The sequence below is a fragment of the Salvelinus alpinus genome, chromosome 16, assembly GCF_045679555.1.
Source record: "Salvelinus alpinus chromosome 16, SLU_Salpinus.1, whole genome shotgun sequence".
NCBI lineage: Eukaryota > Metazoa > Chordata > Actinopteri > Salmoniformes > Salmonidae > Salvelinus > Salvelinus alpinus.
Genome location: NC_092101.1, coordinates 56,575,599 through 56,600,330, shown reverse-complemented (window position 1 = coordinate 56,600,330; position 24,732 = coordinate 56,575,599). Strand labels below are relative to the sequence as shown.

At 47.2% G+C, this 24,732-nt stretch overlaps 1 protein-coding gene across 1 annotated transcript; it reads right to left on the bottom strand.

Moving 5' to 3' along the window:
- Positions 1-189: 189 nt before the first annotated feature.
- Positions 190-21,643, bottom strand: LOC139541710 (sex comb on midleg-like protein 2). Its single transcript, XM_071346661.1, has 7 exons — positions 20,984-21,643; positions 14,771-14,974; positions 13,888-14,043; positions 12,859-12,984; positions 11,174-11,410; positions 10,595-10,764; positions 190-3,325 (listed from the first exon to the last, which is right to left on the bottom strand). The coding sequence occupies exons 1-7, from the start codon at positions 21,396-21,398 to the stop codon at positions 3,200-3,202; spliced, it is 1,434 nt and encodes a 477-aa protein (XP_071202762.1). The 5' UTR covers positions 21,399-21,643; the 3' UTR covers positions 190-3,199.
- Positions 21,644-24,732: the final 3,089 nt, after the last annotated feature.

The following is a 24,732-nucleotide window of genomic DNA, read 5'->3' as shown; positions in this document are numbered from 1 at the left end:
GGAGATTTTTGTTTATGACAGTTTGTGATGGAACATATTTAAAAAGTGCATGATCTTTCAGAATTACATGGCGAGCTCACAGGTGGGCTGGTAGCTACTTGTAGCTCACGGTGTACCTGTTGGAGACTATGGCTCCGGACCATACACCATAACAAGAGGACACAAGCTGCTTTCCATTTGGGAGATCTATTAAACAGAAAATACACTTTTATTTCAGGTGTGACTTTTTAAACAAGCATGACTTACAGCATCTTTTTCAAGTAAATTGAGCTGCTTTAAAAGACTTTAACAAGAACACTATGTTCTTGTGTTGCTTTATGGCACAACGAGTCCTTAACTTCAACTCACCAACCACAGAAGAATGGTATAGAATACCCAGAACAGAATGCTACAAAAGTTTCTATTAACTAAGACCCCCTGAGAGATCTCAAATTAAAGCAAGGCAGGTTCTGTTGTATTATGTTGAGGGCGTTTCAACTAAAAGATATATAAAGCATTAAAAAGGCAGTATGAAATATATTGTCCCTCCCTCACCCATAATCTTCACATTTCTACTTATATATAATCTCATTAAAATATGTATTTTCTACAAAAATGTACATTCTTGTGTCTGATACTTATGGTTAAACCCATAAATCTGTTTTAACAAATGGTCCAACTGACAACATGAAGTCCTGAAGGGACCAATAACAGGTGAGGATATCTCCGACTCGGACTGGTACTAATATTAAAAGACGCTACACACAGGATTTTTTGTAGAATTTTTGCATTGTAAATTCAGACTGTGTTATTTAGTCTAAATTATTTTTTTGTAATTCCCTGGTTGCTAAAGTTTGCTCAATTTCAGTTTATGTGAGAAAACAAGCACTGAATAGTGTAGGGAATCATTGTACAATTTAAATTGCAGGGCGATTCCCAGTAGATAACACAGTCACAAAGTCAAAACTTTTACATTTTGAGGCTAATATCACAGTCAAGCCCAACACTGGCCGGTAAGCAATACTGTGAAACACACCATCATTCCACTATTTCTGCAGATATATTATGGACATTCTGAAATTACAACACTATTTATTTATTTTTATCCTGTGTGTAGCACCTTTAATATCAAACTGAAACCTAGATAGAAAGCCCTTTAATATGATGTCCCCTTTACTCTTGAAACTAGAACGAGCTGTCATCTGAAATAACTTCTGGAATCACTGAGCTGTCATCTGAAATAACTTCTGGAAATAAATGTAAATAAATCTTTCTAGACAGTTCTGTATTGATGAAAACTGGACAAAGCCTCTGTGCTTGACACCACCAGTAGGGGCGATCTCTTTAACAGCATGACCTTCATTAATCCCCACATCAAACATCACAGTCACAGGGATTCCAGCAAGGCACACTCACAGGGAATTAGAGTTTCAAAAGACCTGTCTGAATATCTCCACTGGTCGGAGGTTGACGGTCTGTCAGTCTGACAGGCATTAGATATAACGTCTAGCTGTTTAAGACAATGGCCATCTTACATTGGGGAAAGTCACCTGCTCACACCAGTAACACATTTCACCCTTTACCATGAGAGGCTAGTGACCGTCATGGCAACAGGGTCTACCTTAAACTGCAGATCATCCAGCATCATGGACACATTATTGAACTAACAGGAATTGAAATAGACAACATTCTGCAGCTGTAAACAGGTTTAGCTTCTAATATCAGCACTGTTACATTTATATACACATCCTCCTTATTAACAGGATATTAATAATAAAAACATAACGTCATAGAAGAAAACATTGTACATCTTTGGGATCCAGAAGCAGGATCAAACATTACTCAGTAAAAAGTCTTAGCATGTCCTAGTGTAGGTTAGTCAGTCTGTGCTATTCAATGTAAACACCATGGAGAGAGTCTGTTGCTTTGGGATCCAACCAATCACAGCCTTCTCTGTTTGGCTTGCCCAGCTCTGATTGGCTGGGGAGGAGATGAGGTAATGTAGTGTCAGCGATGCACAACGCATGTTTTCACTGATCCACACCGTGTGTTTCCATGTTACCACAGATAACATAACCGGAGTGAGAGAGCTCAGAGATAAAGAGGGCTTAGGGCAGGCTGGAGGCTAGAGTTGGAGGGGGCTGTGTGCCCCTAAAGAGACTGTTAGAGGTTGAATATTGGGTCACCTGTAAGGGACGCTGTGGGACATTCTGTGGTAGGGTGAGCTGTGTTTCACCTGGGGTCTGTGAGGCTGGTCTAATCTGGAACCTGCTACAGTTTTCCCTGTTTCAACCTGTGTCTTTCAGCTCTACAGTTTCCCCTGTTTCAGCTCTACAGTTTCCCCTGTTTCAGCTCTACAGTTTCAGCTCTACAGTTTCCCCTGTTTCAGCTTGACAGTTTCCCCTGTTTCAGTCTGTTTCAGCTCTACAGTTTCCCCCGTTTCAGCTCTACAGTTTCCCCCGTTTCAGCTCGACAGTTTCCCCCGTTTCAGCTCGACAGTTTCCCCCGTTTCTCCTCGACAGTTTCCCCTGGTTCAGCTTGACAGTTTCCCCTGGTTCAGTCTGTTTCATCTCTATCGTTTCCCCTGTTTTTGTCTGTGTTTCAGCTCTACAGTTTCTCCTGTTCAGCTCTACCATTTGCCCTGTTTCAGTCTGTTACAGTTCTACAGTTTCAGCCCTACAGTTAGCCCTGTTTGTCTGTGTTTCAGCTCTCCAGTTTCATCTCTAAAGTTTTCCCTGTTTCAGTATATGTGTTTCACCTCTCCAGTTTGTCCTGTTCCATTCTGTGTTTCACCTCTCCAGTTTGCCCTGTTCCATTCTGTGTTTCAGCTCTCCAGTTTGCCCTGTTCCATTCTGTGTTTCAGCTCTCCAGTTTGCCCTGTTCCATTCTGTGTTTCAGCTCTCCAGTTTGCCCTGTTCCATTCTGTGTTTCAGCTCTCCAGTTTGCCCTGTTCCATTCTGTGTTTCAGCTCTCCAGTTTGCCCTGTTCCATTCTGTGTTTCAGCTCTCCAGTTTCACCTCTACAGTTTGTCCTGTTCCATTCTGTGTTTCAGCTCTCCAGTTTCACCTCTACAGTTTGTCCTGTTCCATTCTGTGTTTCAGCTCTCCAGTTTGCCCTGTTCCATTCTGTGTTTCAGCCCTCCAGTTTGCCCTGTTCCATTCTGTGTTTCAGCTCTCCAGTTTCACCTCTACAGTTTGTCCTGTTCCATTCTGTTTCAGCTCTACAATTTGCCCTGTTTCAGGCGCTCTATGTGGTGACACAGCTTCAAGGCGGGCCCCAGTTTCAGACCCATGTACTTCATCACCATGTCACTCCTCAGCAGCATCAGGGCCTTGCCGTCAATCTCCTGAGGATGGACAGACACGCAGGCAGAAAGACAGGAGAGAGAGACAGGCAGAGAGAGAGAGAGAGAAATAAACCAGGATTAGCATCATTCAGAAGAAACCATGCACACGGGTATAAAACCATTTAAAACAGTCGTTTTCCCACTGTTCTAGTGGTTATAACTCTATGGTCAGTAATAACAGCAGTTTTCCCTCTAGTGGTTATAACTCTATGGTCAGTAATAACAGTAATTTTCTAGTGGTTATAACTCTAAGGCCAGTAATAACAGCAGTTTTCCCTCTACTCTAGTGGTTATAACACCATGGTCAGTAATAACAGCAGTTTTCCCTCTACTCTAGTGGTTATAACACCATGGTCAGTAATAACAGCAGTTTTCCCTCTACTCTAGTGGTTATAACACCACGGTCAGTAATAACAGCAGTTTTCCCTCTACTCTAGTGGTTATAACACCACGGTCAGTAATAACAGCAGTTTTCCCTCTACTCTAGTGGTTATAACACCACGGTCAGTAATAACAGCAGTTTTCCCTCTACTCTAGTGGTTATAACACCACGGCCAGTAATAACAGCAGTTTTCCCTCTACTCTAGTTGTTATAACACCACGGTCAGTAATAACAGCAGTTTTCCCTCTACTCTAGTGGTTATAACACCACGGTCAGTAATAACAGCAGTTTTCCCTCTACTCTAGTGGTTATAACACCATGGTCAGTAATAACAGCAGTTTTCCCTCTACTCTAGTTGTTATAACACCACGGTCAGTAATAACAGCAGTTTTCCCTCTACTCTAGTGGTTATAACACCATGGTCAGTAATAACAGCAGTTTTCCCACTACTCTAGTGGTTATAACACCATGGTCAGTAATAACAGCAGTTTTCCCTCTACTCTAGTGGTTATAACACCACGGTCAGTAATAACAGCAGTTTTCCCTCTACTCTAGTGGTTATAACACCACGGTCAGTAATAACAGCAGTTTTCCCTCTACTCTAGTGGTTATAACACCACGGTCAGTAATAACAGCAGTTTTCCCTCTACTCTAGTGGTTATAACACCACGGTCAGTAATAACAGCAGTTTTCCCTCTACTCTAGTGGTTATAACACCACGGTCAGTAATAACAGCAGTTTTCCCTCTACTCTAGTGGTTATAACACCACGGTCAGTAATAACAGCAGTTTTCCCTCTACTCTAGTGGTTATAACACCACGGTCAGTAATAACAGCAGTTTTCCCTCTACTCTAGTGGTTATAACACCACGGTCAGTAATAACAGCAGTTTTCCCTGTACTCTAGTGGTTATAACACCACGGTCAGTAATAACAGCAGTTTTCCCTGTACTCTAGTGGTTATAACACCACGGTCAGTAATAACAGCAGTTTTCCCTCTACTCTAGTGGTTATAACACCACGGTCAGTAATAACAGCAGTTTTCCCTCTACTCTAGTGGTTATAACACCACGGTCAGTAATAACAGCAGTTTTCCCTCTACTCTAGTGGTTATAACACCACGGTCAGTAATAACAGCAGTTTTCCCTCTGCTCTAGTGGTTATAACACCACGGTCAGTAATAACAGCAGTTTTCCCTGTACTCTAGTGGTTATAACACCACGGTCAGTAATAACAGCAGTTTTCCCTGTACTCTAGTGGTTATAACACCACGGTCAGTAATAACAGCAGTTTTCCCTCTACTCTAGTGGTTATAACACCACGGTCAGTAATAACAGCAGTTTTCCCTCTACTCTAGTGGTTATAACACCACGGTCAGTAATAACAGCAGTTTTCCCTCTACTCTAGTGGTTATAACACCACGGTCAGTAATAACAGCAGTTTTCCCTCTACTCTAGTGGTTATAACACCACGGTCAGTAATAACAGCAGTTTTCCCTGTACTCTAGTGGTTATAACACCACGGTCAGTAATAACAGCAGTTTTCCCTGTACTCTAGTGGTTATAACACCACGGTCAGTAATAACAGCAGTTTTCCCTGTACTCTAGTGGTTATAACACCACGGTCAGTAATAACAGCAGTTTTCCCTCTACTCTAGTGGTTATAACACCACGGTCAGTAATAACAGCAGTTTTCCCTCTACTCTAGTGGTTATAACACCACGGTCAGTAATAACAGCAGTTTTCCCTGTACTCTAGTGGTTATAACACCACGGTCAGTAATAACAGCAGTTTTCCCTCTACTCTAGTGGTTATAACACCACGGTCAGTAATAACAGCAGTTTTCCCTGTACTCTAGTGGTTATAACACCACGGTCAGTAATAACAGCAGTTTTCCCTGTACTCTAGTGGTTATAACACCACGGTCAGTAATAACAGCAGTTTTCCCTGTACTCTAGTGGTTATAACACCACGGTCAGTAATAACAGCAGTTTTCCCTCTACTCTAGTGGTTATAACACCACGGTCAGTAATAACAGCAGTTTTCCCTCTACTCTAGTGGTTATAACACCACGGTCAGTAATAACAGCAGTTTTCCCTGTACTCTAGTGGTTATAACACCACGGTCAGTAATAACAGCAGTTTTCCCTGTACTCTAGTGGTTATAACACCACGGTCAGTAATAACAGCAGTTTTCCCTGTACTCTAGTGGTTATAACACCACGGTCAGTAATAACAGCAGTTTTCCCTGTACTCTAGTGGTTATAACACCACGGTCAGTAATAACAGCAGTTTTCCCTGTACTCTAGTGGTTATAACACCACGGTCAGTAATAACAGCAGTTTTCCCTGTACTCTAGTGGTTATAACACCACGGTCAGTAATAACAGCAGTTTTCCCTGTACTCTAGTGGTTATAACACCACGGTCAGTAATAACAGCAGTTTTCCCTGTACTCTAGTGGTTATAACACCACGGTCAGTAATAACAGCAGTTTTCCCTGTACTCTAGTGGTTATAACACCACGGTCAGTAATAACAGCAGTTTTCCCTCTACTCTAGTGGTTATAACACCACGGTCAGTAATAACAGCAGTTTTCCCTGTACTCTAGTGGTTATAACACCACGGTCAGTAATAACAGCAGTTTTCCCTCTACTCTAGTGGTTATAACACCACGGTCAGTAATAACAGCAGTTTTCCCTCTACTCTAGTGGTTATAACACCACGGTCAGTAATAACAGCAGTTTTCCCTCTACTCTAGTGGTTATAACACCACGGTCAGTAATAACAGCAGTTTTCCCTCTACTCTAGTGGTTATAACACCACGGTCAGTAATAACAGCAGTTTTCCCTGTACTCTAGTGGTTATAACACCACGGTCAGTAATAACAGCAGTTTTCCCTGTACTCTAGTGGTTATAACACCACGGTCAGTAATAACAGCAGTTTTCCCTGTACTCTAGTGGTTATAACACCACGGTCAGTAATAACAGCAGTTTTCCCTGTACTCTAGTGGTTATAACACCACGGTCAGTAATAACAGCAGTTTTCCCTCTACTCTAGTGGTTATAACACCACGGTCAGTAATAACAGCAGTTTTCCCTCTACTCTAGTGGTTATAACACCACGGTCAGTAATAACAGCAGTTTTCCCTCTACTCTAGTGGTTATAACACCACGGTCAGTAATAACAGCAGTTTTCCCTCTACTCTAGTTGTTATAACACCACGGTCAGTAATAACAGCAGTTTTCCCTCTACTCTAGTGGTTATAACACCACGGTCAGTAATAACAGCAGTTTTCCCTCTACTCTAGTGGTTATAACACCATGGTCAGTAATAACAGCAGTTTTCCCTCTACTCTAGTTGTTATAACACCACGGTCAGTAATAACAGCAGTTTTCCCTCTACTCTAGTGGTTATAACACCATGGTCAGTAATAACAGCAGTTTTCCCACTACTCTAGTGGTTATAACACCATGGTCAGTAATAACAGCAGTTTTCCCTCTACTCTAGTGGTTATAACACCATGGTCAGTAATAACAGCAGTTTTCCCTCTACTCTAGTGGTTATAACACCATGGTCAGTAATAACAGCAGTTTTCCCTCTACTCTAGTGGTTATAACACCACGGTCAGTAATAACAGCAGTTTTCCCTCTACTCTAGTGGTTATAACACCACGGTCAGTAATAACAGCAGTTTTCCCTCTACTCTAGTGGTTATAACACCACGGTCAGTAATAACAGCAGTTTTCCCTCTACTCTAGTGGTTATAACACCACGGTCAGTAATAACAGCAGTTTTCCCTCTACTCTAGTGGTTATAACACCACGGTCAGTAATAACAGCAGTTTTCCCTCTACTCTAGTGGTTATAACACCACGGTCAGTAATAACAGCAGTTTTCCCTCTACTCTAGTGGTTATAACACCACGGTCAGTAATAACAGCAGTTTTCCCTGTACTCTAGTGGTTATAACACCACGGTCAGTAATAACAGCAGTTTTCCCTGTACTCTAGTGGTTATAACACCACGGTCAGTAATAACAGCAGTTTTCCCTCTACTCTAGTGGTTATAACACCACGGTCAGTAATAACAGCAGTTTTCCCTCTACTCTAGTGGTTATAACACCACGGTCAGTAATAACAGCAGTTTTCCCTCTACTCTAGTGGTTATAACACCACGGTCAGTAATAACAGCAGTTTTCCCTCTACTCTAGTGGTTATAACACCACGGTCAGTAATAACAGCAGTTTTCCCTGTACTCTAGTGGTTATAACACCACGGTCAGTAATAACAGCAGTTTTCCCTGTACTCTAGTGGTTATAACACCACGGTCAGTAATAACAGCAGTTTTCCCTCTACTCTAGTGGTTATAACACCACGGTCAGTAATAACAGCAGTTTTCCCTCTACTCTAGTGGTTATAACACCACGGTCAGTAATAACAGCAGTTTTCCCTCTACTCTAGTGGTTATAACACCACGGTCAGTAATAACAGCAGTTTTCCCTGTACTCTAGTGGTTATAACACCACGGTCAGTAATAACAGCAGTTTTCCCTGTACTCTAGTGGTTATAACACCACGGTCAGTAATAACAGCAGTTTTCCCTGTACTCTAGTGGTTATAACACCACGGTCAGTAATAACAGCAGTTTTCCCTGTACTCTAGTGGTTATAACACCACGGTCAGTAATAACAGCAGTTTTCCCTCTACTCTAGTGGTTATAACACCACGGTCAGTAATAACAGCAGTTTTCCCTCTACTCTAGTGGTTATAACACCACGGTCAGTAATAACAGCAGTTTTCCCTGTACTCTAGTGGTTATAACACCACGGTCAGTAATAACAGCAGTTTTCCCTGTACTCTAGTGGTTATAACACCACGGTCAGTAATAACAGCAGTTTTCCCTGTACTCTAGTGGTTATAACACCACGGTCAGTAATAACAGCAGTTTTCCCTGTACTCTAGTGGTTATAACACCACGGTCAGTAATAACAGCAGTTTTCCCTCTACTCTAGTGGTTATAACACCACGGTCAGTAATAACAGCAGTTTTCCCTGTACTCTAGTGGTTATAACACCACGGTCAGTAATAACAGCAGTTTTCCCTGTACTCTAGTGGTTATAACACCACGGTCAGTAATAACAGCAGTTTTCCCTGTACTCTAGTGGTTATAACACCACGGTCAGTAATAACAGCAGTTTTCCCTGTACTCTAGTGGTTATAACACCACGGTCAGTAATAACAGCAGTTTTCCCTGTACTCTAGTGGTTATAACACCACGGTCAGTAATAACAGCAGTTTTCCCTCTACTCTAGTGGTTATAACACCACGGTCAGTAATAACAGCAGTTTTCCCTCTACTCTAGTGGTTATAACACCACGGTCAGTAATAACAGCAGTTTTCCCTGTACTCTAGTGGTTATAACACCACGGTCAGTAATAACAGCAGTTTTCCCTGTACTCTAGTGGTTATAACACCACGGTCAGTAATAACAGCAGTTTTCCCTGTACTCTAGTGGTTATAACACCACGGTCAGTAATAACAGCAGTTTTCCCTCTACTCTAGTGGTTATAACACCACGGTCAGTAATAACAGCAGTTTTCCCTCTACTCTAGTGGTTATAACACCACGGTCAGTAATAACAGCAGTTTTCCCTCTACTCTAGTGGTTATAACACCACGGTCAGTAATAACAGCAGTTTTCCCTCTACTCTAGTGGTCATAACACCACGGTCAGTAATAACAGCAGTTTTCCCTGTACTCTAGTGGTTATAACACCACGGTCAGTAATAACAGCAGTTTTCCCTGTACTCTAGTGGTTATAACACCACGGTCAGTAATAACAGCAGTTTTCCCTGTACTCTAGTGGTTATAACACCACGGTCAGTAATAACAGCAGTTTTCCCTCTACTCTAGTGGTTATAACACCACGGTCAGTAATAACAGCAGTTTTCCCTGTACTCTAGTGGTTATAACACCACGGTCAGTAATAACAGCAGTTTTCCCTGTACTCTAGTGGTTATAACACCACGGTCAGTAATAACAGCAGTTTTCCCTGTACTCTAGTGGTTATAACACCACGGTCAGTAATAACAGCAGTTTTCCCTGTACTCTAGTGGTTATAACACCACGGTCAGTAATAACAGCAGTTTTCCCTGTACTCTAGTGGTTATAACACCACGGTCAGTAATAACAGCATTTTTCCCTGTACTCTAGTGGTTATAACACCACGGTCAGTAATAACAGCAGTTTTCCCTCTACTCTAGTGGTTATAACACCACGGTCAGTAATAACAGCAGTTTTCCCTCTACTCTAGTGGTTATAACACCACGGTCAGTAATAACAGCAGTTTTCCCTCTACTCTAGTGGTTATAACACCACGGTCAGTAATAACAGCAGTTTTCCCTCTACTCTAGTGGTTATAACACCACGGTCAGTAATAACAGCAGTTTTCCCTGTACTCTAGTGGTTATAACACCACGGTCAGTAATAACAGCAGTTTTCCCTGTACTCTAGTGGTTATAACACCACGGTCAGTAATAACAGCAGTTTTCCCTGTACTCTAGTGGTTATAACACCACGGTCAGTAATAACAGCAGTTTTCCCTCTACTCTAGTGGTTATAACACCACGGTCAGTAATAACAGCAGTTTTCCCTCTACTCTAGTGGTTATAACACCACGGTCAGTAATAACAGCAGTTTTCCCTCTACTCTAGTGGTTATAACACCACGGTCAGTAATAACAGCAGTTTTCCCTGTACTCTAGTGGTTATAACACCACGGTCAGTAATAACAGCAGTTTTCCCTGTACTCTAGTGGTTATAACACCACGGTCAGTAATAACAGCAGTTTTTCCTCTACTCTAGTGGCTACAACTCTATGGTCAGAAGTCACTCACGTGTTTCCTGAACAGCTCAGCGTGCGGGGCCAGGGCTGAGGGGTCGGCGTCGCTCACAAACTGCATGACCTCATCGATGGACCAGGTAGAGGGGTTCCTGCCCAACCCCGCCCCCCTGGGGGTCTGTCTGTCGGGGCCCGTGGGCTCGGGGCCCGTGGTGGAGCTGGCGGCTGGAGAACAGAGCAGTAAGACACGGTGAACTAGTCTACAGCTCATAGTAGCTTCAGAGATAAACAGCAGGGGAAAATGTGTCTTGTGGTAATCTGCAGATATTAGTTTTGGGTTTAGACAGTGACCCGTTCACATACGCCATTTGATTATGGCCCATAAGATAGTTTCTGAGCCATTTAATGTCGGAGATGTTTAAATCCAGGGCTCGAAATTTGAACATTAAGATGGTATGATCTACTGTTGCCACTACGCTACTTCAAAGAGATTGCAATGATCAAATATTCCAGGGATTTGTGTCTTCAAACAAAAGCCAACCCCATAGCAGCAACCAGACTGACATGGAGAGCATAGTAGGGTATTGGATACAGCAACACACCATGAGGACAGAGAGGCTCTGACAGGGCCTACCTTCCACTCCTCTGTTGGTGTGTGTACAGGGGAGGTCCGCAGGGTTGGAGGCAAGGCGGTGCAGTGGTGTGCTGTGGGCGCGTCCGGGGCCATGGCGTGGGTAATAGGGGCTGCTGGCCTGGGAGTGGGTGTGGTAGTCAGAAGTGCTGCGCAGCGTCTTAGGGCGTGGCGTCATGGAGTTAGAGTCCATGAAGCACTGCTCCTTCAGAAGGCTGTTCTCCTCACGGGGCAGAGTATCTGTTGGAGAGATGGTCCTCTGCCTTATAAGACCCTTACTCTAACCTCTATCTGCCCAATCCCAAGATACAGTACATCCCCTTGACTTTATGCACATTTTGCTACGCAACAGCCTTATTCTAAAATTATTGTTTTATTCCCTCAGCAATCCACACACAATTCCCCATAATGACAAAGCAAAAACAGGCAGATTTTTTTTGCAAACATAATAAAATATATATATTATTATAATATCAAGTCTTGTTGTGTATGATGCACACATGTATTTGGGGAGTTTCTCACATTTTTCTCTGCAGATTCTCTCAAGCTCTGTCAGGTTGGATGGGGAGCATCGCTGCACAGCTATTTTCAGGTCTCTCCAGAGATTTTCGATCTGGTTCTAGTCCGGACTCTGGCTGGGCCACTTAAGGACATTCAGAGACATTAAGGACACTTGTCCCGAAGCCACTCCTGCGTTGTATTGGCTGTGTGCTTAGGGTCGTTGGCCTATTGGAAGGTGAATCTTCGCCCCAGTCTGAGGTCCCGGGCGCTCTGGAGCAGGTTCTCATCAAGGATCTCTCTGTACTTTGAGCAGTTCATCTTTGCCTCGAACCAGACTAGCCTCCCAGTCCCTGCCGCTGAAAAACATCCCCATGCTTCACCGTAGGGATTGTGCCAAGTTTCCTCCAGATGTGAGACTTGGTAATCAGGCCAAAGAGTGTAATCTTGGTTTCATCCATTAGGTGTCAATTAGGTGCCTTTTGGCAAACTCAAAGCGGGCTGATGTGTGCCTTTTACTGAGGAGTGGCTTCCCTCTGGCCACTCTACCATAAAGGCCTGATTGATGAAGCTCTGCAGAGATGGTTGTCCTTTTGGAAAGTTCTCCCATCTCCACAGAGGAACTCTGGAGCTCTGTCAGAGTGACCATCGGGTTCTTGGTCACCTCCCTGACCAAGGCCCTTCTCCCCTGATTGCTCAGTTTGGCCGAGCGACCAGCTCTAGGAAGATTCTTAGTGATTTCAAACTTCTTCCATTTAAGAATGATGGATGCCACCGTGTTCTTTTGGATCTTCAATGCTGCAGAAATGTTTTGGTACCCTTCCCCAGATCTGTGCCTCGACACAATCCTGTCTCGGAGCTCTACGGACAATTCCTTCGACCTCATGACTTGGTTTTTGCTCTGACATGCAGTCAACTGTGGGACCTTATATAGACAGGGTCTGAATACTTATGTAAATAAGGTATTTCTGTTTTGTATTTTTAATTTAAAAAAAATGTTTTCGCTTTGTCATTATGTGGTATTGTGTGTACATTGATGAGGAAAAAACAATTTAATCCATTTTAGAATAGGTCACTGATCATCAAAAGGTCTTTGCTTGTTTCTCCAACCTCTATATATGATTTGTGTTGATGTATTGGATGTGTGTAATGTGAGCCAGTAGATGGTGGTGCTGATTGGTTGATGTTACCTTCTGAAAGGTGTGCCTCTGTGCGCAGTAGTTTAGGGGAATGGGGGGCTGCGTAGGGGGATGAGTCTCTAGATAGACGTTTAATCCCCTGGCTCAGTGATGGGGCCTCCAACGCCTCCTCCTTCACTGGAACAGACACACAGGGAAGAGATGTTGTTCCAGCTACAGACACACCGCTAGTACAGACACACCGCTAGTACAGACCCACCGCTAGTACAGACCCACTGTTAGTACAGACACACTGCTAGTACAGACACACTGTTAGTACAGACACACTGCTAGTACAGACACACTGTTAGTACAGACACACTGCTAGTACAGACCCACTGTTAGTACAGACACACCGCTAGTACAGACCCACTGTTAGTACAGACCCACCGCTAGTACAGACCCACCGCTAGTACAGACCCACCGCTAGTACAGACACACTGCTAGTACAGACCCACTGTTAGTACAGACACACTGCTAGTACAGACCCACTGTTAGTACAGACACACTGCTAGTACAGACACACTGCTAGTACAGACCCACCGCTAGTACAGACACACTGCTAGTACAGACCCACTGCTAGTACAGACACACCGCTAGTACAGACACACCGCTAGTACAGACACACTGCTAGTACAGACACACCGCTAGTACAGACACACAGGGAAGAGATGTTAAAGCTAAATTCTAATAGGCACTTTGTCACCTGTCTAGGTTTAGTTACAGTGTTACCATAGTTACCTGACTTGGTGGTGCTGTAGTTACCTGACTTGGTGGTGCTGTAGTCACCTGACTTGGTGGTGCTGTAGGTGTAGTTACCTGACTTGGTGGTGCTGTAGTTACCTGACTTGGTGGTGCTGTAGTCACCTGACTTGGTGGTGCTGTAGTTACCTGACTTGGTGGTGCTGTAGTTACCTGACTTGGTGGTGCTGTAGTTACCTGACTTGGTGGTGCTGTAGTCACCTGACTTGGTGGTACTGTAGTCACCTGACTTGGTGGTACTGTAGTCACCTGACTTGGTGGTGCTGTAGGTGTAGTTACCATATTTACTGTAGGTGTATATGTGGCTGAAGGGCTGGGAGCTGAAGAGGAAATGACTCTGCAGCGTGCGACACAGCGTCTCCAGGAAGCGGAGCACGAAGGAGGCGCTGGAGGCTGAGGGCAGCTTCACCAGACGAACTCCACCATCCATCCTCACTAGGGGCAGGGGGCAGAGGTCAACATGTGGTCAAACACAGAGGTCAACACATGGTCATTGTCAGTTGACTGGCTGACTGGTGATATGACAGGTCTGTGGCGTGTCAGGTCAGGTCTGTGGCGTGTCAGGGCAGGTCTGTGGCGTGTCAGGGCAGGTCTGTGGCGTGTCAGGGCAGGTCTGTGGCGTGTCAGGGCAGGTCTGTGGCGTGTCAGGGCAGGTCTGTGGCGTGTCAGGGCAGGTCTGTGGCGTGTCAGGGCAGGTCTGTGGCGTGTCAGGGCAGGTCTGTGGCGTGGCAGGGCAGGTCTGTGGCGTGTCAGGGCAGGTCTGTGGCGTGTCAGGGCAGGTCTGTGGCGTGTCAGGGCAGGTAGGTGGCTTGTCAGGGCAGGTCTGTGGCGTGTCAGGGCAGGTCTGTGGCGTGTCAGTGCAGGTCTGTGGCGTGTCAGGGCAGGTCTGTGGCGTGTCAGGGCAGGTCTGTGGCGTGTCAGGGCAGGTCTGTGGCGTGTCAGGGCAGGTCTGTGGCGTGTCAGGGCAGGTCTGTGGCGTGTCAGGGCAGGTCTGTGGCGTGTCAGGGCAGGTCTGTGGCGTGTCAGGGCAGGTCTGTGGCGTGTCAGGGCAGGTCTGTGGCGTGTCAGGGCAGGTCTGTGGCGTGTCAGGGCAGGTCTGTGGCGTGTCAGGGCAGGTCTGTGGCGTGTCAGTGCAGGTCTGTGTCAGTAGCCATCTCCTCACCACTGACAACCTCTCCTCCCCCAGCGTGTGCCTGTAGAGTTCTGAGCAGCACCTTTGGTTGGTAACAACAGTCTAGACAAGTCTGAACCGCCTGTCGCAGCACCGCGTTAACAGGACCTGGCCCAAAGTGGTCCGGAAGACGCTGCATCTGCTTCCTGTCCAGGTGAGGCCCACAGGTCCCATGCTTGTTCACATACACACACACTGATATAACACACACAAAGAGAAACAATTAAAATGGGGGTACACACTGATATAACACACAAAGAGAAACATCAATGCTTGACTATTTTACCCACTAGTCCTTCGGACAAGTAGGACTGATGTTTTACTTGTTCAAAAGGCTCTCCTGGAGGGTTAGGGTTAGGCCACTAGATGGCTGGCCACTAGTGCTGAGCGATTAATCAACATTCTGGGGGTTTTCCCCCCGGTTATTAAACAACTGACCAAAGTCGGTTCAATTACTTGAATTACATTTATTTGAGTCCAACGCGCCTTTCTCAAGAGACAAATCAAATCCTTCACAAGAGAAAACAAGCGGGACGCTGGGCTGAAAGGAGTTTTCATTAAACAAATATTCAACCTAGTTTCTTTGGACACTGTGTTAACTAACCTCCAGACGAGCTTCAATGCCATACAACTCTCCTTCCGTGGCCTCCAACTGCTCTTACATGCAAGTAAAACTAAAAGCATGCTCTTCAACCGATCACCGCCCACACCCGCCCGCCCGACTAGCATCACTACTCTGGACGGTTCGGACTTAGAATATGTGGACAACTACAAATACCTAGGTGTCTGGTTAGACTTTAAACTCTCCTTCCGGACTCACATTAAGCATCTCCAATCCAAAATTAAATCTAGAATCGGCTTCCTATTTCGCAACAAAGCATCCTTCACTCATGCTGCCAAACATACCCTCATAAAACTGACCATCCTACCGATCCTCGACTTCGGCGATGTCATTTACAAAATAGCCTCCAACACTCTACTCAACAAATTGGATGCAGTCTATCACAGTGCCATCCATTTTGTCACCAAAGCCCCATATAGTACCCACCACTGCGACCTGTACGCCCTTGTTGGCTGGCCCTCGCTTCATGCTCATCGCCAAACCCACTGGCTCCAGGTCATGTACAAGTCTCTGCTAGGTAAAGCCCCGCCTTATCTCAGCTCACTGGTCACCACAGCAGCACCCACTCGTAAAACGCACTCCAGCAGGTATAGCTCACTGGTCATCCCCAAAGCCAATTCCTCCTTTGGCCGCCTTTCCTTCCAGTTCTCTGCTGCCAATGACTGGAAGGAACTGCAAAAATCACTGAAGCTGGAGACTCATATCTCCCTCACTAACTTTAAGCACCAGCTGTCAGAGCAGCTCACAGATCACTGCACCTGTACATAGCCCATCTGTAAATAGCCCATCCAACTACCTCATCCCCATACTGTATTTATTTATTTATCTTGCTCCTTTGCACCCCAGTATCTCTACTTGCACATTCATCTTCTGCACATCTACCATTCCAGTGTTTAATTGCTATATTGTAATTACTTCGCCACCATGGCCTATTTATTGCCTTACCTCCCTTATCTCACCTCATTTGCACTCAGTGTATATAGACTTTTTGTTTTCTTTTTTCTACTGTATTATTGACTGTATGTTTGTTTATTCCATGTGTAACTCTGTGTTGTTGTATGTGTCGAACTGCTTTGCTTTATCTTGGCCAGGTCACAGTTGCAAATGAGAACTTGTTCTCAACTAGCCTACCTGGTTAACTTCTTGCAACTATAGGGGGTGCTGTTCCGCATTAGCATATTTGGGTCTCCAAATTAAACTGCCTCGTGCTAAATTCTTGATCGTACAATATGCATATTATTGTTATTATTGGATAGAAAACAGTCTATAGTTTCTATAGGAGTTGAAATTTTGTCTCTGAGTGGTACAGAACAATTTTTACAGCACTTTTCATGACAGGGTTCAGATTTCAGAAATTTTTACCTCTGATCTGGGGTCTGTTTATAAGGCCACAGTGAATGCTATGAAGAAACCGACACTGCCTACGTCTTCCTCTGGGTGTCTGTACGTCATCACGTTTTCAATGAAATCGATGGGACGTTCACAGCCATTATAAATGACCAAAATGTACAGAGACGGCCCTTTCTCAACGTGCGCCTCAAGCGTGAAGGCCATCGGACCTGCCTCGTTCCAAATCGTTTTCTAACCAGCTATATTTCTCCGGTCATGTTTTCAGTCGTTATAGTTGTTAAAAACATCATAATGTAGTTAATTTTAATCGTTTTATAGCAATTTATATCCGTTTAGTGCGATTCTGAGGAATTTATTTGTCGTGCACTTTCTAGCTTTGGGAACGTTTCGCGGTCTCGGTCGTTGTTAGTGGACATTTCGAAGGACAGAGGACATCTATCGACCAAAAGACGTTTATAACATAGAAAGGATACATTGCCCAAGAATATGATGGAAGATCAGCTCAAAGTAAGCAATATTTAATATGATAAACCGTGTTTCTGTCGAAATATTTTAAACGCATACATCGCCATTTTGTTTGGTGTAGCTTCACTTGGCCAACCCTGTATTGAAAAGTAAGGATAATTTTAAAAATGTAAATCAGCGGTTGCATTAAGAACTAATTTGTCTTTCGATTCCTGTCAACCCTGTATTTTTTAGTCAAGTATATGATTAGCTTTTAATTAAACTAGATCACTCTGATAGATGACGTCAGACATATTGAGGCTTGATTTCCTAGTATTTTTATTGTGTAACCACGGTTTTGTATGGCTAAATATGCACCTTTTCGAACAAACTGTATATGTATGTTGTAAAATGATGTTACAGGAGTGTCATCGGAAGAATTCTGAGAAGGTTAGTGAAAAAATTAATATCTTTTGGCGGTGATTACGTTATAGCGCTCTTTGGCTGGAATCGATGCTCTGGTAACGTTTTCACATGTAGTATGCTAACTTATCGATTTATTGTGTTTTCGCTGTAAAACGCTTAGAAAATCTGAAATATTGTCTGGAATCACAAGATCTGGGTCTTTCCATTGCTATGCTTTGTCTATTCTTATGAAATGTTTTATGATGAGTAAATTGGTCATACACGTTGCTCTATCTAGTAATTCTAGTGGATTTGTGATGGTCGGTGCAATTGTAAACTGTGATTTCTACCTGAAATATGCACTTTTTTCTAACAAAAACTATCCTATACCATGAATATGTTATCAGACTGTCATCTGATGGTTTTTTTTATAGGTTATTGGCTATCAATATCTTAGTTGAGCCGAATTGGTGATAGCACCTGAAGGAGTAAGAAACTGATGGAGTTAGAATAGTGGTGTATTTTGCTAACGTGTTTAGCTAATAGATTTACATATTTTGTCTTCCCTGTAAAACATTTTAAAAATCTGAAATGGTGGCTTTATTCACAAGATCTGTATCTTTCATCTGGTGTCTTGGACTTGTGATTTAATGATATTTAGATGCTACTATCTACTTCTGAAGCTATGCTATCTATGCTAATCAGTGTGTGGGGGGTGATCCCGGATCCGGGGTTGAGGTTCTAGAAAGGTTAAATAAAGGTGAAATAATGTCAAGTATAAAACACATGTGGTCAACCCTCAGTCTGGTGAAATACTGGGTGTGCAGGCTTTTGATCCTGCTCAAACACATCAACGCCAGTTTATCAAGGTCCGGTTGAGCAGCTTATTTCAAATTTTGTTAGAGGGGGCCTGGAATAAAAGCATGTACACCCATTAACTCTCCAGGAGGATGGTTCGCCAGCCGTTAGCTCTCCAGGAGGATGGTTCGCCAGCCGTTAGCTCTCCAGGAGGATGGTTCGCCAGCCGTTAGCTCTCCAGGAGGATGGTTCGCCAGCCGTTATCTCTCCAGGAGGATGGTTCGCCAGCCGTTAGCTCTCCAGGAGGATGGTTCGCCAGCCGTTAGCTCTCCAGGAGGGTGGTTCGCCAGCCGTTAGCTCTCCAGGAGGATGGTTCGCCAGCCGTTAGCTCTCCAGGAGGGTGGTTCGCCAGCCGTTAACTCTCCAGGAGGATGGTTCGCCAGCCGTTAGCTCTCCAGGAGGGTGGTTCGCCAGCCGTTAGCTCTCCAGGAGGATGGTTCGCCAGCCGTTAGCTCTCCAGGAGGATGGTTCGCCAGCCGTTAGCTCTCCAGGAGGATGGTTCGCCAGCCGTTAGCTTTCCAGGAGGATGGTTCGCCAGCCGTTAGCTCTCCAGGAGGATGGTTCGCCAGCCGTTAGCTCTCCAGGAGGATGGTTCGCCAGCCGTTAGCTTTCCAGGAGGATGGTTCGCCAGCCGTTAGCTCTCCAGGAGGATGGTTCGCCAGCCGTTAGCTCTCCAGGAGGATGGTTCGCCAGCCGTTAGCTCTCCAGGAGGATGGTTCGCCAGCCGTTAGCTCTCCAGGAGGATGGTTCGCCAGCCGTTAGCTCTCCAGGAGGATGGTTCGCCAGCCGTTAGCTCTCCAGGAGGATGGTTCGCCAGCCGTTAGCTCTCCAGGAGGATGGTTCGCCAGCCGTTAGCTCTCCAGGAGGATGGTTCGCCAGCCGTTAGCTCTCCAGGAGCCTGGCAAGTCCGTTAAGAACAAATTATTATTTACAATGACGGTCTACCCTGGGCCAAACCCGGACGATGCTGGGCCAATTGTGCGCCGCCCTATGGGACATTGACTCGGTACCCCCTGTATACAGCCTCCACATTGACCAGGTACCCCCTGTATATAGCCTTCACATTGACCAGGTATCCCCTGTATATAGCCTCCACATTGACCAGGTACCCCCTGTATATAGCCTCCACATTGACCAGGTACCCCCTGTATATAGCCTCCACATTGACCAGGTACCCCCTGTATATAGCCTCCACATTGACCAGGTACCCCCTGTATATAGCCTCCACATTGACCAGGTACCCCCTGTATACAGCCTCCACATTGACCAGGTACCCCCTGTATATAGCCTCCACATTGACCAGGTACCCCCTGTATATAGCCTGCACATTGACCAGGTACCCCCTGTATATAGCCTGCACATTGACCAGGTACCCCCTGTATATAGCCTCCACATTGACCAGGTACCCCCTGTATATAGCCTGCACATTGACCAGGTACCCCCTGTATATAGCCTGCACATTGACCAGGTACCCCCTGTATATAGCCTCCACATTGACCAGGTACCCCCTGTATATAGCCTCCACATTGACCAGGGTCGGCGCGGCCGGTCGGTACTCCCGGGCACGCAGGCGGTAATGCTCACAAACACAGCCGTGCTAAAGTACCATTACCTTCCTGGCTGATATGTTGATTTTTATTTGATTGGTCAATAAATGAACACTGTTTAGTGCTAACAGTAATTTAATACAGGAAACAGAGGTAAGTTTCTAGGTGTGTGGTTTGTTGGTATTATTATGAGGGAGGTGATTGGTGCGATGTAAGGTTAGAGAGGTGGGCTGCAGCTGGTTAGAGAGGTGGGCTGCAGCTGGTTAGAGAGGTGGGCTGCAGCTGGTTAGAGAGGTGGGCTGCCGCTGGTTAGAGAGGTGGGCTGCCGCTGGCTAGAGAGGTGGGCTGCAGCTGGTTAGAGAGGTGGGCTGCAGCTGGTTAGAGAGGTGGGCTGCAGCTGGTTAGAGAGGTGGGCTGCAGCTGGTTAGAGAGGTGGGCTGCAGCTGGTTAGAGAGGTGGGCTGCAGCTGGTTAGAGGTGGGCTGCAGCTGGTTAGAGAGGTGGGCTGCAGCTGGTTAGAGAGGTGGGCTGCAGCTGGTTAGAGAGGTGGGCTGCAGCTGGTTAGAGAGGTGGGCTGCAGCTGGTTAGAGAGGTGGGCTGCAGCTGGTTAGAGAGGTGGGCTGCAGCTGGCTAGAGAGGTGGGCTGCCGCTGGTTAGAGAGGTGGGCTGCAGCTGGTTAGAGAGGTGGGCTGCAGCTGGTTAGAGAGGTGGGCTGCAGCTGGTTAGAGAGGTGGGCTGCAGCTGGTTAGAGGTGGGCTGCAGCTGGTTAGAGAGGTGGGCTGCAGCTGGTTAGAGAGGTGGGCTGCAGCTGGTTAGAGAGGTGGGCTGCAGCTGGTTAGAGAGGTGGGCTGCAGCTGGTTAGAGAGGTGGGCTGCAGCTGGTTAGAGAGGTGGGCTGCAGCTGGCTAGAGAGGTGGGCTGCCGCTGGCTAGAGAGGTGGGCTGCCGCTGGCTAGAGAGGTGGGCAGTCGTCAAGTTTACCTGTAGAGACCACAGAGCTGAAGCAGTCCTGTTGACCCCCTGACAGCTTGGCATCCGCAGCACCTGATGACACTACGTTCTGGAGCACCTTGGGCTTCCTCTTGCTGCCAGGTTTAGGGCCTCTCTTCTTGTGAGGCCTGGGAGCCAGCTGTGAGTTAGAGGTTGGAGCCGTGCCGTTCTGAGCTGCCTCCGCTACAGCCTTCAGCAGGGCGATGGTCTCACTCTTGGGGCGCCGCCCCCGCACCCCCTTCCTGACAGGCAGCGGGGGCAGGGGGGTGGGAAGCCGGAAGGGAGCAGGCATGGATCGACGGCTAGGCTTGGAGGGGATGTGGGCTGCTGTTAGGACATGCAGGTTCTTTGGCAGGTTGACTGGAAAAACAACAGAGGGATTATAACATTTCAGTGCTTCGGACATGGAGGATTACGCTGAGCTACAGCCTCTACACTGGCTGAGAGAGGAGGATTACGCTGAGCTACAGCCTCTACACTGGCTGAGAGAGGAGGGCTACAGCCTCTACACTGGCTGAGAGGAGGATTACGCTGAGCTACAGCCTCTACACTGGCTGAGAGGAGGATTACGCTGAGCTACAGCCTCTACACTGGCTGAGAGAGGAGGGCTACAGCCTCTACACTGGCTGAGAGAGGAGGGCTACAGCCTCTACACTGGCTGAGAGAGGAGGATTACGCTGGGCTACAGCCTCTACACTGGCTGAGAGAGGAGGATTACGCTGGGCTACAGCCTCTACACTGGCTGAGAGAGGAGGGTTACGCTGGGCTACAGCCTCTACACTGGCTGAGAGGATGATTACGCTGGGCTACAGCCTCTACACTGGCTGAGAGAGGAGGATTATACTGGGATACAGCCTCTACACTGGCTGAGAGGAGGGTTACGCTGGGCTACAGCCTCTACACTGGCTGAGAGAGGAGGGCTACAGCCTCTACACTGGCTGAGAGAGGAGGATTACGCTGAGCTACAGCCTCTACACTGGCTGAGAGGAGGATTACGCTGAGCTACAGCCTCTACACTGGCTGAGAGAGGAGGGCTACAGCCTCTACACTGGCTGAGAGAGGAGGGCTACAGCCTCTACACTGGCTGAGAGAGGAGGATTACGCTGGGCTACAGCCTCTACACTGGCTGAGAGAGGAGGATTACGCTGGGCTACAGCCTCTACACTGGCTGAGAGAGGAGGATTACGCTGGGCTACAGCCTCTACACTGGCTGAGAGGAGGGTTACGCTGGGCTACAGCCTCTACACTGGTTGAGAGAGGAGGGTTACGCTGGGCTACAGCCTCTACACTGGCTGAGAGAGGAGGATTACGCTGAGCTACAGCCTCTACACTGGCTGAGAGAGGAGGGCTACAGCCTCTACACTGGCTGAGAGGAGGATTACGCTGAGCTACAGCCTCTACACTGGCTGAGAGGAGGATTACGCTGAGCTACAGCCTCTACACTGGCTGAGAGAGGAGGGCTACAGCCTCTACACTGGCTGAGAGAGGAGGGCTAAAGCCTCTACACTGGCTGAGAGAGGAGGATTACGCTGGGCTACAGCCTCTACACTGGCTGAGGGAGGAGGATTACGCTGGGCTACAGCCTCTACACTGGCTGAGAGGAGGGTTACGCTGGGCTACAGCCTCTACACTGGCTGAGAGAGGAGGGTTACGCTGGGCTACAGCCTCTACACTGGCTGAGAGAAGAGAGGAGGATTACGCTGGGCTACAGCCTCTACACTGGCTGAGAGAGGAGGATTACGCTGGGCTACAGCCTCTACACTGAATGAGAGGAGGATTACGCTGGGCTACAGCCTCTACACTGGCTGAGGAGGATTATACTGGGCTACAGCCTCTACACTGGCTGAGAGAGGAGGATTACGCTGTGCTACAGCCTCTACACTGGCTGAGAGAGGAGGATTACGCTGGGCTACAGCCTCTACACTGGCTGAGAGAGGAGGATTACGCTGGGCTACAGCCTCTAAACTGGCTGAGAGAGGAGGATTACGCTGGGCTACAGCCTCTACACTGGCTGAGAGAGGATGATTACGCTGGGCTACAGCCTCTACACTGGCTGAGAGAGGATGATTACGCTGGGCTACAGCCTCTACACTGGCTGAGAGAGGAGGATTATACAGGGATACAGCCTCTACACTGGCTGAGAGGAGGGTTACGCTGGGCTACAGCCTCTACACTGCCTGAGAGAGGAGGATTACGCTGAGCTACAGCCTCTACACTGGCTGAGAGGAGGATTACGCTGGGCTACAGCCTCTACACTGAATGAGAGGAGGATTACACTGGGCTACAGCCTCTACACTGGCTGAGAGAGGAGGATTACGCTGGGCTACAGCCTCTACACTGGCTGAGAGAGGAGGATTACGCTGGGCCACAGCCTCTACACTGGCTGAGAGAAGAGAGGAGGATTACGCTGGGCTACAGCCTCTACACTGGCTGAGAGAGGAGAGGAGGGTTACGCTGGGCTACAGACTCTACACTGGCTGAGAGAGGAGGATTACGCTGGGCTACAGCCTCTACACTGGCTGAGAGGAGGGTTACGCTGGGCTACAGCCTCTACACTGGCTGAGAGAGGAGGGTTACGCTGGGCTACAGCCTCTACACTGGCTGAGAGAGGAGGATTACGCTGGGCTACAGCCTCTACACTGGCTGAGAGAGGAGGATTACGCTGGGCTACAGCCTCTACACTGGCTGAGAGGAGGATTATACTGGGCTACAGCCTCTACACTGGCTGAGAGAGGAGAGGAGGATTACGCTGGGCTACAGCCTCTACACTGGCTGAGAGGAGGATTATACTGGGCTACAGCCTCTACACTGGCTGAGAGAGGAGGGTTATACTGGGCTACAGCATCTACACTGGCTGAGAGAGGAGAGGAGGATTACGCTGGGCTACAGCCTCTACACTGGCTGAGAGAGGAGGATTACGCTGGGCTACAGCCTCTACACTGGCTGAGAGAGGAGGTTTACGCTGGGCTACAGCCTCTACACTGGCTGAGAGAGGAGGGTTACGCTGGGCTACAGCCTCTACACTGGCTGAGAGAGGAGGATTACGCTGGGCTGCAGCCTCTACACTGGCTGAGAGAAGAGAGGAGGATTACGCAGGGCTACAGCCTCTATACTGGCTGAGAGAGGAGGATTACGCTGGGCTACAGCCTCTACACTGGCTGAGAGGAGGGTTACGCTGGGCTACAGCCTCTACACTGGCTGAGAGAGGAGGGTTACGCTGGGCTACTGCCTCTACACTGGCTGAGAGAAGAGAGGAGGATTACGCTGGGCTACAGCCTCTACACTGGCTGAGAGAGGAGGATTACGCTGGGCTACAGCCTCTACACTGAATGAGAGGAGGATTACGCTGGGCTACAGCCTCTACACTGGCTGAGGAGGATTATACTGGGCTACAGCCTCTACACTGGCTGAGAGAGGAGGATTACGCTGTGCTACAGCCTCTACACTGGCTGAGAGGAGGATTACGCTGGGCTACAGCCTCTACACTGGCTGAGAGAGGAGGATTACGCTGGGCTACAGCCTCTACACTGGCTGAGAGAGGAGGGTTATACTGGGCTACAGCCTCTACACTGGCTGAGAGAGGAGGATTACGCTGGGCTACAGCCTCTACACTGAATGAGAGGAGGGTTACGCTGGGCTACAGCCTCTACACTGACTGAGAGAGGAGGATTACGCTGGGCTACAGCCTCTAAACTGGCTGAGAGAGGAGGATTACGCTGGGCTACAGCCTCTACACTGGC